Source organism: Xenia sp. Carnegie-2017, unplaced genomic scaffold (assembly GCF_021976095.1).
Source record: "Xenia sp. Carnegie-2017 unplaced genomic scaffold, XeniaSp_v1 HiC_scaffold_21, whole genome shotgun sequence".
Lineage (NCBI taxonomy): Eukaryota > Metazoa > Cnidaria > Anthozoa > Malacalcyonacea > Xeniidae > Xenia > Xenia sp. Carnegie-2017.
This window is the reverse complement of record NW_025813484.1, coordinates 6,831,351-6,843,804: the sequence shown is the minus strand read 5'-3', so window position 1 is coordinate 6,843,804 and position 12,454 is coordinate 6,831,351. Positions and strand designations below refer to the sequence as shown.

The following is a 12,454-nucleotide window of genomic DNA, read 5'->3' as shown; positions in this document are numbered from 1 at the left end:
TTTCAATCACTTCAATAAAGCTTAGCTCTCCCCCTTCCAAAAAAACCCCTATTCTCATACAAGATTTCCATAGAATGGCTTTGCACTACTCTCTCAGATCAGTTTCCAAAAATTAACCTAGTTTCGAAACTCTAAAATTTTCTACATACACATATTTGACTTGGCCTATTTATATTACTAATGAGACGTAATTAATGTGTAAAAAATTGCAATAATATTTAAAGTTGTTGCCATGCGACCCTTGCGTATGTAACGATCACCCTCTCTTGGGTCTTTAAAAACAGCGCTTAATAATTTCAAGTCGTTATGTATTTCATATTGTATATTTTCCACGAATAAATATAATTTGATCTTCGACGATGCTAACATATTAGTAAGAAAGCAGATGTTTCGGTTGACCACATGACCAATGGGCAACTTTCTTGTGTTCAACACCAAGATGCACAAATACATAGTGTAAATAGACACGTAAAAATGATGTATATGACACTAGCACATCTTTTCGTATACAATATGTCTTGACACCTTTCAATATGACTGGTGCCCTTCATAAAAAGGTTCTTCACATTTTAGCTTTAGTTTCCCCCACGATTCGCCATCACTGTCGTCTAAATTGAGCGCCCTCGAAAAACATAATACCAAATTCCAAAACTAAAATAAATGATGGCCAAATTAGAAATTGTTTGCACAATCAAACCATCGGGCAAACTTAACTTTTTACAAGAAGAATGAATTTATTTTGAACAAGACTTAGCACTTCAAACACTGCACAAAAAAAGAGGAAGGCATCGCAAAAGATGGATTGATAGGGTATAATATAGAATATGAGGGCGATGAGAGTGATGAAAAATGTTTTAGTGGAAAGATCATACTGGAGAGAAAAAGAACAGGAGAGCAGCCAAAAGAAGAAGACATAGGGTTAAAAGCATGAAAGAATAACGCTTTGGCTTAGTGAGAACGCTAAGAGCAGCCAATTAACAAGATCTGAAAAAGAAGAAAACGTTTTTAATAATTTTGAGGAAAACAATTCAACTCAGTCGTTCAAACAAGCCAAAAACAGCAGTCAAAGAACAACTCGTCAGTTGTACTGATTAAATGTGACAATCCCACGGCACGATATGCGGATACAAGAGCTGAAAGAGAACCTATATTAGGTGCTGACTAACTGAATGCATTGCTTTGTTTCGTTTTCCTTAACTGATTCTCTTTTTCTAGGAGTAGAAAGCCATCCTTTGGTTAAACGTGTTCTTTTTGCATGCTTCGCATTCGGATTTCTTTTATACCTACATATACATTTAGATACATGGCCACAATTCTAAATTGGGATACATTTCAATTTTTAGAGATGCACCTGTTCTCAATTACCTATATTGTTGCAATAAGATCGTTTATGACGATCGTCCTAATACGTTAAAGGGGCTTGTATATGCAATAAGCGTGCTTACAAGTTTGACTTTAAGTGCAACGGGATAATAATGAAGACGTTATGTAAATACAAGTAGAATTGTATATATTTTAATTAAAAGTTTAACGAGAAAGTACTCAAAAGTTATTAGCATTTACGTTCAGCGGCTTAAATCAAAGGCTCACCGAGTTCACCAGGAGTTAAAACGAAAGAATGAAATTCTAACAGGAAGCTTGTGTTAAGCATAAAATGTTGAGTCCTAACTATGGATGAAAATATAACACTTTGCTAAAATATTACCTATGTAGTTTCGTGCTTATTTTTCTTTTACGACATATCTGTATATGAGAAAAACAAGCTTCTTCTGGCATATTCAAATTGAAAATTTGTCATGGCAATGCTCTCGAGTGCAAGGAAACGTACCCGTCAACAGTTTTAAAACGCCATATGGCGTGTGCAAACAAAAACATTGCCATTGATTGGTCAGTTTTTATGCCATCAAAATCGTCACGTTTGTAGGAGCTCAAAAACTATTGATGCCACATCTTTAATTCATTCTCTTTAGAATAACAATGGTGAGGTATGTTTGTGCGAAGTCTCATATAATCTCATATAATAATTTCATGTAATAATCCACACCTCGTATAATAATGATCTTTCAACTAAACATAGAATTCAGTAAATGCTTACACAATGCTTGCTTTCAGATGGTATGAAAAATACTTGCATTTGAGAAGATAAGTAGTACGTCGAAAGCAAACATGCCGCTTCCGATCACAGATTCATCAGTCCGAGTGACCCGTATGTTCATATGTCTTGTTGGTTGGATATCTCTTGTCCTTGGTAATAAAGAAAAACTTGTCATTGCTGGCATCGATACAGAACGACATGAATTGTTACGTAATAACACCTATCACGCTGTTAAAAGTGCTTTGAAAAGTATTAACGATGGCCAGGAGCTGAGGAATTACTATTTAGAAATAGTTTGGAAGAACTCCATAGAATATAACAAGGTACATCGATAAAATTTTACGGTTGACGAAAACACGACTACTAATATACATTATTATTCACTATGTGAGCATTCTCGGCTGTGATTGGTCAACTACCTGCAGATAATTCTCGATCCTACAGATAATAGTTTCTACAGTACATAACCTACAGATAATACATAACCTACAGATAATAGTTTCTACAAATATGGCCGCCATTAAAAGCCGGTTTTGAAAACAAATCAAACAGCGATGTTTGCCACAGTTTCTAAAAAGGGTGTGAAAGCTTTTAAAGGAAAAGGCTGCGGAAAATTAAGCATTAAAAAGCGGAGAAGCTGGCTTTGAACACATTTACAACATATTTAAACGAGACGAACTTGAATAAACCGTCTGACAAAAAAAAAACTAGCGAAGTTTTGAAAAATGTTTTATATTGATATGTTTTGATAGTACTTCAGTGAATGATAAAACAATTATTGAATTCGTGTTTTGCATGTTCGCTTCGGCATATAAAAATGACATCGGTCTGAGTAATTCTTGATATCATGCTCAACCTCATCCAATAATTGCTCATTATTAATTTAGCACCAAAAAGTGGTGTTGAAGTAAAAGGTACAGTATAACAGCAATTTTGGGTGTTAAATAGCACCGTACATGGGACTGATGGGAGTTAAATTGACGGAAGTCTGAGGTGTTTCTAGAGCACGAGTTTACTAATAAATCTTAGTGTTAAAATGACACCATTTGTAAAGCGATATTGTTATTTTCATACTCGAAAAGTTTATCCTCAGTTGAATCAAAGTTAACATTCTGTTACGAGTTTCGATGCATTTCATTTATGATCGTCAAGCAATCGAATCAAGGGCGCAAATCTGTGTTGAAAACAGGAAAGAATGACTGGGAATAGTTGGAATGGATATATCAGGGTGTTATAGTTTTTTTCCTGGTGTGAAATTATTAATTTGTGGGGGAACATGGGGTTATTATAGTTATTATAGAACTCAATGGTTCCCTCAATTGGAGTTATCAATTGGAGTTATCAACTCAATGGAGTTATTATAGAACTCAATGTGGGGAACATGGCCATCTTCCAATGATCTACGACCGTTAATTTGAACTGTAACATACCCTTTTGTTTAAGAGTCTTGTTGAATCTAACGTTGAAACAATGACAACAAGCACCATCACGAGATCAACATTCACAGATAAATTTTTCTTTAGGACGAAAACGATCATGGTATCAATGCAATAATGGAGCACATCAAGGAGTCTCCACCAAAAATAGCGTTCCTCTCACTTGGTTGTGAAGCATCCTATCTTGCGTCGGTAGCACTTCCACCGTGGAACGTTACTGTGGTATAAAACGTTTCTATTCATTTTCCTTCTCTAGTGTCTCTCGTTTTATGTGATTGCTCGATTTCTGGCAAAAATCACATATCCATCAGCAGTAACGAAGTCAGCTCGTTTTTTACTCCCACAATGCAAATCTTGTTGTGTTTAATCCCTGGAGAGACAATAAATTGATTTAATTTTCTAAAGAAATGAATAATAATTTTTTATGAAAAATTTGCCTTGTAGGAGTAAAAGATCGTGCCGGTTTCACCTCTGACCATTAGTCATATCCGGTTTATGCATTTCCTCGTTTTCTTCTTTTTATATGTATTTTCTTAAACAGATTCCTCTTAATTTGGAGTGTCTGCAATCTGTGAATATCGTCAATTATCCCAACATTGTCGACATCGATTCTTTAGAAACTTTTGGTATAGATGTGAAAGAAATGCTTCGAACAACTTTCGATTGGGAACGTCTTTTCATCGTCAAGCAGATACAGAACTTCGATTTGGTAAGTTGCATGCTCTATTGGAGTTATCATGATAATGTGCCAAGTTCTGAGAATTGGTTGATTGCAAGTAGAGTCTTGCTACGACCTCGTGAAACGTTTGTCAACTCTCAAAGATTAAAAAATTCAAGAAGATTCTTAGCATGCATCAGATCATTATCATTCATTGTTCATTTGTAGTGAATGCATAAATTAGAGACTCGATAAGTTATTCGGCTTTTGAAGGTAATGCTTGCATCAAGGACAGTATACCCTGTCTAATTTATCGGTAATTATCTTTTAGATTTAGCAAGGGGGGGAATCCCAGCGTTTCCTGAATTCTGATTGGCTGTATCAGCGTTAGGAATTTTACGACATTCAGTTGACCGCGGTGCAGAATCTTGTAGCAGCGTGTGGGGAATTTTACGATATCTGACAACGGTCTGGAATCCTATAGCTAAATACTTGAGGAAAGACTTGTTTTGTTTTGTTTTGTTTTCAGAAGGAAATCACCAGACAACTTTTGATTGTAATAATCTATTTTAAGTTAATTTTGAGTTTTCCAAAGTAAAAGGAACTGCAAAGTTTTGATTGTCTACTTTGCCACCATTGTTGAATCTGAGAGCACAATCTGATAAGACTGCGGCCTTAAGATAAAAAAAAACCAAACGTCCATTAGCCTTCTACCTCAGGCTCTTTTTCAGACATCGAGAGAATATTTTTCTATCCGTACCTCTCAGCCTCTAAATAACATATGTATATATCATTCTTTCCTTAGAGTGCAGATAAATTCAATATAGACTTAACAGTTGAGCATTTGCGGAAGAAAAAAGATGGACGTAGAGATTACGACATAGGACAAGCTATTGAGAAGTTGAACGTAAGCTAATTTTTCACACAAGGATTTTTAAGAAGAATTTGTAAAACGTAACAGCATGTAAACTGACACACACACACGCACACAAATTGATCAAAGCAGGATCATGCTTCGATAAACTTTGTCTGTATAGAAGACCTCTAATAAATACCATTTACACGGTCTGTCCTTGTAATAAAGTTTCCCTCAATCCTTATGGTACAATATGCTGCAGTAATGCAAATGATTAAACTATTATGCATAACTATACTGTTGTTTTTCAAGGAATGGGATGCTAGAATTATTATTCTGAAAATGGCGGAATCAGCGGCAAGAAAATTTCTTTGTGAGGTTCGTATAATGATCTAAAATTTCTAAGAATTTCTCATCGTGTTTTGTGATGCATTCAACATCTTTTAGAAGACTAATCATTGTATAAAATTATGCGCAAAATGTTTTTCCAAGTGACCAATCATATTATGCAATTTTTGTAATTGTTGCAACTCATATAGGCTTCGAAGAAGTTTCATGACGTCGACAACATTGTGTGGGTAATACTCGGTTTGTACAACGCGAAGTGGTGGGATGTGAGCGATACTAAATGTACAGTCAACAAAGTGAAATTGGTCCTTAAGAACGTATTTTATGTAAATTACGCTTATAACCGCACTATAGACGAGAATGGCAGCGAAGTAAGGAGAAAGTTTGATGTGCGTTATAAGATTGGCGCAGTCGAGTCATGGGCGGCGGAAAAGGGGGTTAAGGGGGCTGCAGATTCCCCAATAATTCAGATGGGGGATAAGCCCTCCCGAATCAAAGAGCTACGTTCTTCAATATTTTTTCTTTCCGTAGTATATGTTTACGTTTGAAAAGGGAAAATCATCGATATAGATGTACTCTTAAATACTGACAGCCATCTTGAAAGCTTGTTTCTCCTATAGACTTTTATTTACTTGAAGTACCGTTAGTTAATGATAGGAAGAAAATCGCGTCAAATTTATCATTAGAACATGGCGTAAATACAATAGCAATATAGCGCAGTCTAAAATAAATAGCATTTTCACTAGTCTTGGACCGAAGAAAGAAAAGCAAAAAATGATATTATTTGCGAGTTCGACAACTACAACCACAAAGGTCAAAATTCCACACCCCCCTACCAAGTCATTTTTTGTTATTCAGCCCCCTCCCCAATGCAAAACATCTTCCGCCGCCACTGATCTGATTGGTAAATTTATTTTCTTAAAAACGAGTGATATTTTCTAGAAAGTTTTCATCCAGAAATATCAAAGAACATTGTGATCACCAGTTTTCTATAATCTTTTTTCTTAATCATCCTTTTCTTGTAAAGGGTACGTCATCATCGAATAGCAGCATGGATAAAAATGAATTTCATAGCAAATGCGCTGTGGACGCTGGTCATGCCATTGAACTTCTTGCAAAAGCTTTGAAGGCTACGGAAAAACACTTGCAGCTTTTAAATCAATCGCTGAAAAATTACACATACGCTCGCTCTGATATCTTTAAGTTGATTTTGACAAAGTTGAGAAATTTGGTAGTTACGGTATTCACAACGAATAAAAAATTTGATATTTTTTTGTCATATTTGTCATGTTTGTACAACTCGAATTTCTTCGTTGATTTAATATATTTCTTTCATTCCAAAATCGTTTTTTAGAAAAATAGAGAACTGAATGAAAAAGATGGTCTTGTCTCTGGCGTGTTGATCAAACAGCTATTGCTTCACGAAAATTGTAAGCATACTTTTACTATCTCAAACGTTCGTGTAATTCAGTTTATAGCTTAACTGATAAAATTGGAGGGCGGAGTGTGTAGTGTGTATAGTGTGTATAGTGAATATTTGACTAATTAATTGATTCATCTCATTAACTTTAGTAAATTTTGATGAAATCAAATCAAAAAATTGAAACCATTTGACATAAAGAGTCTTCATTTTCCATATCATTTCTTAAATTGACAATCAGCTATCAGCTCAATCATTTGGCAATTCGTAACTTGTGAAATCATTGATTTGCTCTAGATGGAGAGGTCGTAAACATTGCTTGGTGTGAAAATAAAAAAAAATGTGAAGATTTCAATAATGTGACGTGGGCAGGTAAATGAACTATGAAAATAGTCTATATCGACGACCGCTCAACTCTTAACATGACATAAACCTTACGAAGTGAATTTTTATTTTCCTATTTGAGATTTTGTAGAAACGCTCATTACTGTTAATCAAAACAACAGTGTCAATATTTATGTGCGTACTGGACCCAAAAATTCGCGGGCGGGGACACTTTCTTGCCCGACGAAAATTCGTAATCGCCCCTCGTGAAATTCTTCATTATAAGAAACACACTATACTCCTGGATTGCTTGTCTAACGTATGTAATTAAGATCGAAATCAATCAACGCTGAAGTGTTTTTGAAGCTTTATATTTTCGTTTACCTTTCTAGAGTACTTAAATTTTACTAAATGACAGAAAAATCGCTCTGTAATAAGACATGTTGCTATTTTCCTGTTAAAATTAGTTTTGTCTATTTGCAACAACAAAAAAAGGAAATTTTGCCCGAATTTTGAGTAGAAATTGTACGACATTACTACTCCAACCGAAATTGGGGGTGGCGTCCCGGTCTCGCATGTTTATGTCAATATTCGATATGGTGTATTAATTGTACAAAACTTACGCCATTTTTTTATTAAAATCTAGGCGGAAATCGGCCTTCAGATGGGAAAACTACAAAAGTCAGTCTTTGTGTAAAAAATGAAGTATTTTGGTCAGCAACAGGGGCATCAATCGTCGGCATTTTAATGGCTCTTTTCTTCTTCTGGATAAACAACAGGAAATCTTCCCAAGAGTATGTACACATGATCCTGATGGATGATTTCTTGAAAATGCAAAGTATAAGTCAAAGTGTTTATATCGCGGTCTGGGATGTATACTTATTTAGATAGTTCTACCGATTTTAAAAAAATTTGCAATATATTTGATTGGTCGGAAATTTTATCACCATGTACTTTTTGGGAAAAGAGTCCACGCCAGAAAAGACGTAAAAAGGGGAAAATGCAGCTCTACTTTTAAACACTTTCTTTGATTATTCGTTCAAACAATGTCGCCAAACCATACTCCTATGCGGAATCTTCAATTCGTAGTGCGGTTTTTTAACAAGCACATGTTTTCCTTTTACGTGACATCCGGTGCGAAGTCAGCTATTTCTAGGTCACAAAAACCTACGATGCTGCAATTTTTGTCCTACCAAATGTATTGCAAATGCTCCTTAAATCAATTCAACTAACCAAATAAGCCGTTAGCATGAGCACCGACACTTTAAAGTTTGTTCGTCAAAGCAAAGAAGCTTTACACTATAGATTTTTGACAGCTTTTCCATCTCTCACCATTTTTTATTAGCGATATGAATGAGTCTTTGGACTTAATAATCTTAGTTTTGGGCATTTACAAGCGGTGTATTTTTACATTTTCAGTGTACTCAAGATGTCTACGCCACCATTGAATAACCTCATGTTGCTTGGAGCAGTTCTTGCGTACTTGTTCATTCCGATAAACGGCATGAAGAAGTGTTCAAAAGAGACAATGTCTTTTAACACTTCTCTTTGCAAGGTTCCGTTTTCTTGCTTGAGCAAAATGACATATTTTCATGGCTATAAAGTAGTTTGATTTCATTCATTTTAACAGGCGGAAGTTTTCCTGATGACGATCGCTTTCTCTTTGTTGTTCGGTGCAATTTTTATGAAAACATGGAGAATCTACAGAATATTTACAAACGATAAACTCTCAAAAAATGTAAGATAAAAATTTAGCAAATGCTCTTTTTATTTTTTTATTAAGATAAAACGATGTCACGAAGCAGCTCATTCCAAGATTAAGTTGACTGCTACCTTTAGTTTACCATAATCTACATGTATATGAAAGCTGAAGTCTGTCAGTAATAAATATATATGTGTTTCCATTATGATATTATCCATGCAGCATTTGCAGTTTTCAAGTTATGAAACAATTGTCCAAGCTGTCAGAGTATTGAGTGTTGAGTTCCCCTTTTGTTGTGGCAAACTTCCACATAAATTGTGACTTTGTATTTAGTGTTGAGTCCCCCTTTTGTTGTGGCAAACTTCCACATAAATTGTGACTTTGTATTGAGTGTTGAGTCCCCCTTTTGTTGTGGCAAACTTCCACATAAATTGTGACTTTGTATTGAGTGTTGAGTCCCCCTTTTGTTGTGGCAAAGTTCCATATAAATTGTGACTTTGTATTGAATGTTGAGTCCCCCTTTTGGTGTGGCAAAGTTCAACATAAATTGTGAATTGATTTTGAGAGACACGGATCATATGGAGTTCGAAACTTGTGAAAAATTTAGCTACTCGAGAGCCAGATTATAAACATTTGATCATGCATAAACAGTTAAGGATCAGCTATAAAAATGTAGTGATTCGTTCTTTTTTAGCTGCGATTTTTGACCAACAAATATTTGATGCTAATGGTGGCTTTATTGGTTGTCTTTGATTTATTGTATTTATCGTCGTGGAATTTCATACATCCTTTAGAAGATAAAGTAGCTGAGTCTATGGGCCGTCGCAAGGTAGTAGACTTTTTCTTGTAAAATGACTGAATATCCCCCCCCCCCAGTCAATTAAGCACGGTAAAAGATGACAAAATGAAATTACTCGTTTACACACAAGAATTTTAAGGAGATTAGGTTTCTTGTCAATTAGTCGCGCATGTAACTTATGTCTAATTATTATTTTGATAGCACAGAAGAGCGATGAATTTGAAATACAGTATCCACGAGTGCACGTCTTCCCACTTTGAAAAATGGTTTGCAGGTCTAATGATTTACAAAGGTCTGCTCATCGTCTTTGGAATCTTCATCACTTGGGAGACTCGAAACGTTTCGTTTCCTGGTTTGAATGATTCCAAGTACATTGGCATGTGTGTTTACAACATTTTCATAACGATTGCCGTCATTTTGCCGCTTAAGTTGTTGGCCTTCAAGACGAACGTGAATGTCAGTTACATTGTTGTTACATCAAGTATCATGTTGTGCACGACTCTAACTCTGGTTCTTATGTTCTTCCCGAAGGTAATATTATTTTCAATAAGCTTCTCAGCTTATTTTGTATATTTGTGAAATCCAACTTTGAGCGATTGTTGCACTTCATAATTTATCAATCGTAATTTCAGGGTATTTTTTGTAGTTTCTACCTCAAAAAAATCAAATTATACACACCTTTTTAACTGCAATAGACACGTTATCTAAATACTAATTTTTCTCATTTTCAATTTTTCATTCGTGTAGCTATATCCGGCGAAGATGCAAAGTGTGACTTCGAAAGCTACAATAATAAGCTTTGACAACGGCATTGCTGTCACGCGTAAAGCTGCTCGTGAAGAAAATCCGGTCATTCACGTGACACGTCATTGAAATTTTTAGCTGAGCACGCGCACATGCTTGATGAAATTTTCGTCTTCGAACATAGTTGTTTGCATGCATTTTAATATCAAGCCACTTTTTCCATAAGTACAAATAAGTAAAAGTAGCTAGTTTGCAATACATAAATGCACCATATCATTTTTATGTTCATGAAGTATAATTAACTTGTTACAAGAAAGAACAAGATGGCTCAAGAATTGCTTCATTAGAGTATTGTTGCACGGAATTGACAACTGACCTCTCCTAACTGTTAGGAGAGCCTAGTTTCGCACACCCACACTAAAAGTAATGGAAAGAAGCTTATGAATTACACGTAGACGCAAAACGATGATAAAACCCGATGGTACGTTATTATTTCTTATAACCCGCCACACAGCTCTGGCTAAAAAAACTTTTCAAAAACACACTTACGAAAGAGGAAAAATATTCAAACCGAGACATTTGAAAGTCAAGCTATATAAATGGCGCCAAAAATGGCAACAAAGGTTAAGGGAAACATTGAAGGTGTAGCAGAGAACACGTACATTGATTCAAAACACGTTATCTGGATCATAGCAGCTCATTTTGCAACGAAACTACCAAGCATGTCACAAAACACAGCCACTCTATTTGGACACTAAAGCCTGTTTCGAACGTCGCATTTTACATGAGCTGAATGCATTTAAAACAAAAGATAATGAGGAATTTTATCTCATTTTCTTTTATTTTAAATGCATTCGGCACATGTAAAATGCGACGTTTAAAAGGAGCCTAAAATTCCCTGATAGTTAGGGCCGCAAAGATTACGTTTTTTGGAACTAGTTCTTGTCAGGCACAAAGCCGGCAGAGCGATGATTGGTTAGGGGGCACCATTCATTTATTTATTTTACAATCCTTAAAAAAGCAATTGATTTCAAAAGAAACTAATACCGTATATCGTGGAGTTATGAATATTTGCAACCCCACCCAATTTTCGTTCTGGCCACGTGCTTGATTCCAGTTGCATGCTTAAAACTTTAGCTATAATAGCCAAGTCACTTTAGAATGTCTAAGTTTTATTACTTTTGGTTTTCACTACTTTTCCTGTCGCTAAGTTAATAAAATACAACTACGGTTATGTTATTAAGAGAAAGCACGAATAATCGACTTGTAAAAACTTAAACATAAAACATAACTAGAAAAATAACTTTTAAAGTTTGTTCTTCAACTTAACTACTGTAAAAAACTTTCAAAATAGTGCCATTTTTTTATCGAATAACGATGTCGTCCAAAAGTATATTCAGCTTTAAAAATAGAATAATGACAATCAATCATTTGATTTGCAAGAAACATATCCTTCAATCATATATGAATTGATAGCAAATTCTTTTCATGTAAAGGGGACATATTGAGAGAAAAACGACGATATAGTAGAAGATCAATTTGACAATAAATACACTATACACGCTAAACGAGCCATTGAACTCCTTGCAAATGCTTTGAAGTCCGTAAAGACCTCGCGCTCGGTTATTAAGGGCTTATAAATAATTATTATCATTGTTATTATTATTCTTTTCATATTGTTACAATTACTATTCAATCATTACACAACTCCCAAAACAATCTTAAAAAGAAAGACAAGAAATATTTAAAAAATCAATCCAGAAAGAAAATGCTACTATCTCGGGAAAGATGACAAGCGCCAAATCAAGAATGGCTCTGAATGCCAAACCAAGGAGTGATCCAATAAAGTCAGACACGCAGTGACAAAAAAAAACAACAAAAGAAGAGGAAACGTAGGTCAGTTTGACAGACAACATGATGAAAACATGCAACTCGAGTGATAGCAGCACATTACGCAGCGAAAGTAATTAGTGGCTAAACCTCTAAAGTACATTATCGTAGCAAAACGTAACATGGCGCAGGCATGCTTGTGCCTATTGACCATCAAATTCATAAGCACGCATGCGCTATGT

General features: G+C 35.2%; 1 protein-coding gene across 5 annotated transcripts; it reads left to right on the top strand.

The window, feature by feature from the left end:
* The first annotated feature begins 1,772 nt into the window (after positions 1–1,772).
* On the top strand, positions 1,773–10,856 carry LOC124443559 (gamma-aminobutyric acid type B receptor subunit 2-like). Of its 5 annotated transcripts, none has more exons than XR_006947675.1 (16): positions 1,773–1,985; positions 2,113–2,418; positions 3,619–3,753; positions 4,073–4,240; positions 4,995–5,096; positions 5,358–5,423; positions 5,585–5,782; positions 6,421–6,633; positions 6,748–6,823; positions 7,111–7,185; positions 7,784–7,931; positions 8,557–8,692; positions 8,768–8,875; positions 9,534–9,668; positions 9,845–10,169; positions 10,386–10,856. XR_006947675.1 is itself a non-coding variant. In XM_046994026.1 (16 exons), the coding sequence occupies exons 2-16, from the start codon at positions 2,167–2,169 to the stop codon at positions 10,509–10,511; spliced, it is 2,259 nt and encodes a 752-aa protein (XP_046849982.1). In that variant the 5' UTR covers positions 1,781–1,985; positions 2,113–2,166; the 3' UTR covers positions 10,512–10,856. The 5 variants fall into 5 exon arrangements, 4 of the variants coding, with proteins under 4 accessions (XP_046849982.1, XP_046849981.1, XP_046849980.1 ...); XM_046994026.1 differs by having other exon boundaries at positions 1,781–1,985; positions 6,421–6,624; positions 9,840–10,169; XM_046994025.1 differs by having other exon boundaries at positions 1,783–1,980; positions 9,840–10,169.
* Positions 10,857–12,454: the final 1,598 nt, after the last annotated feature.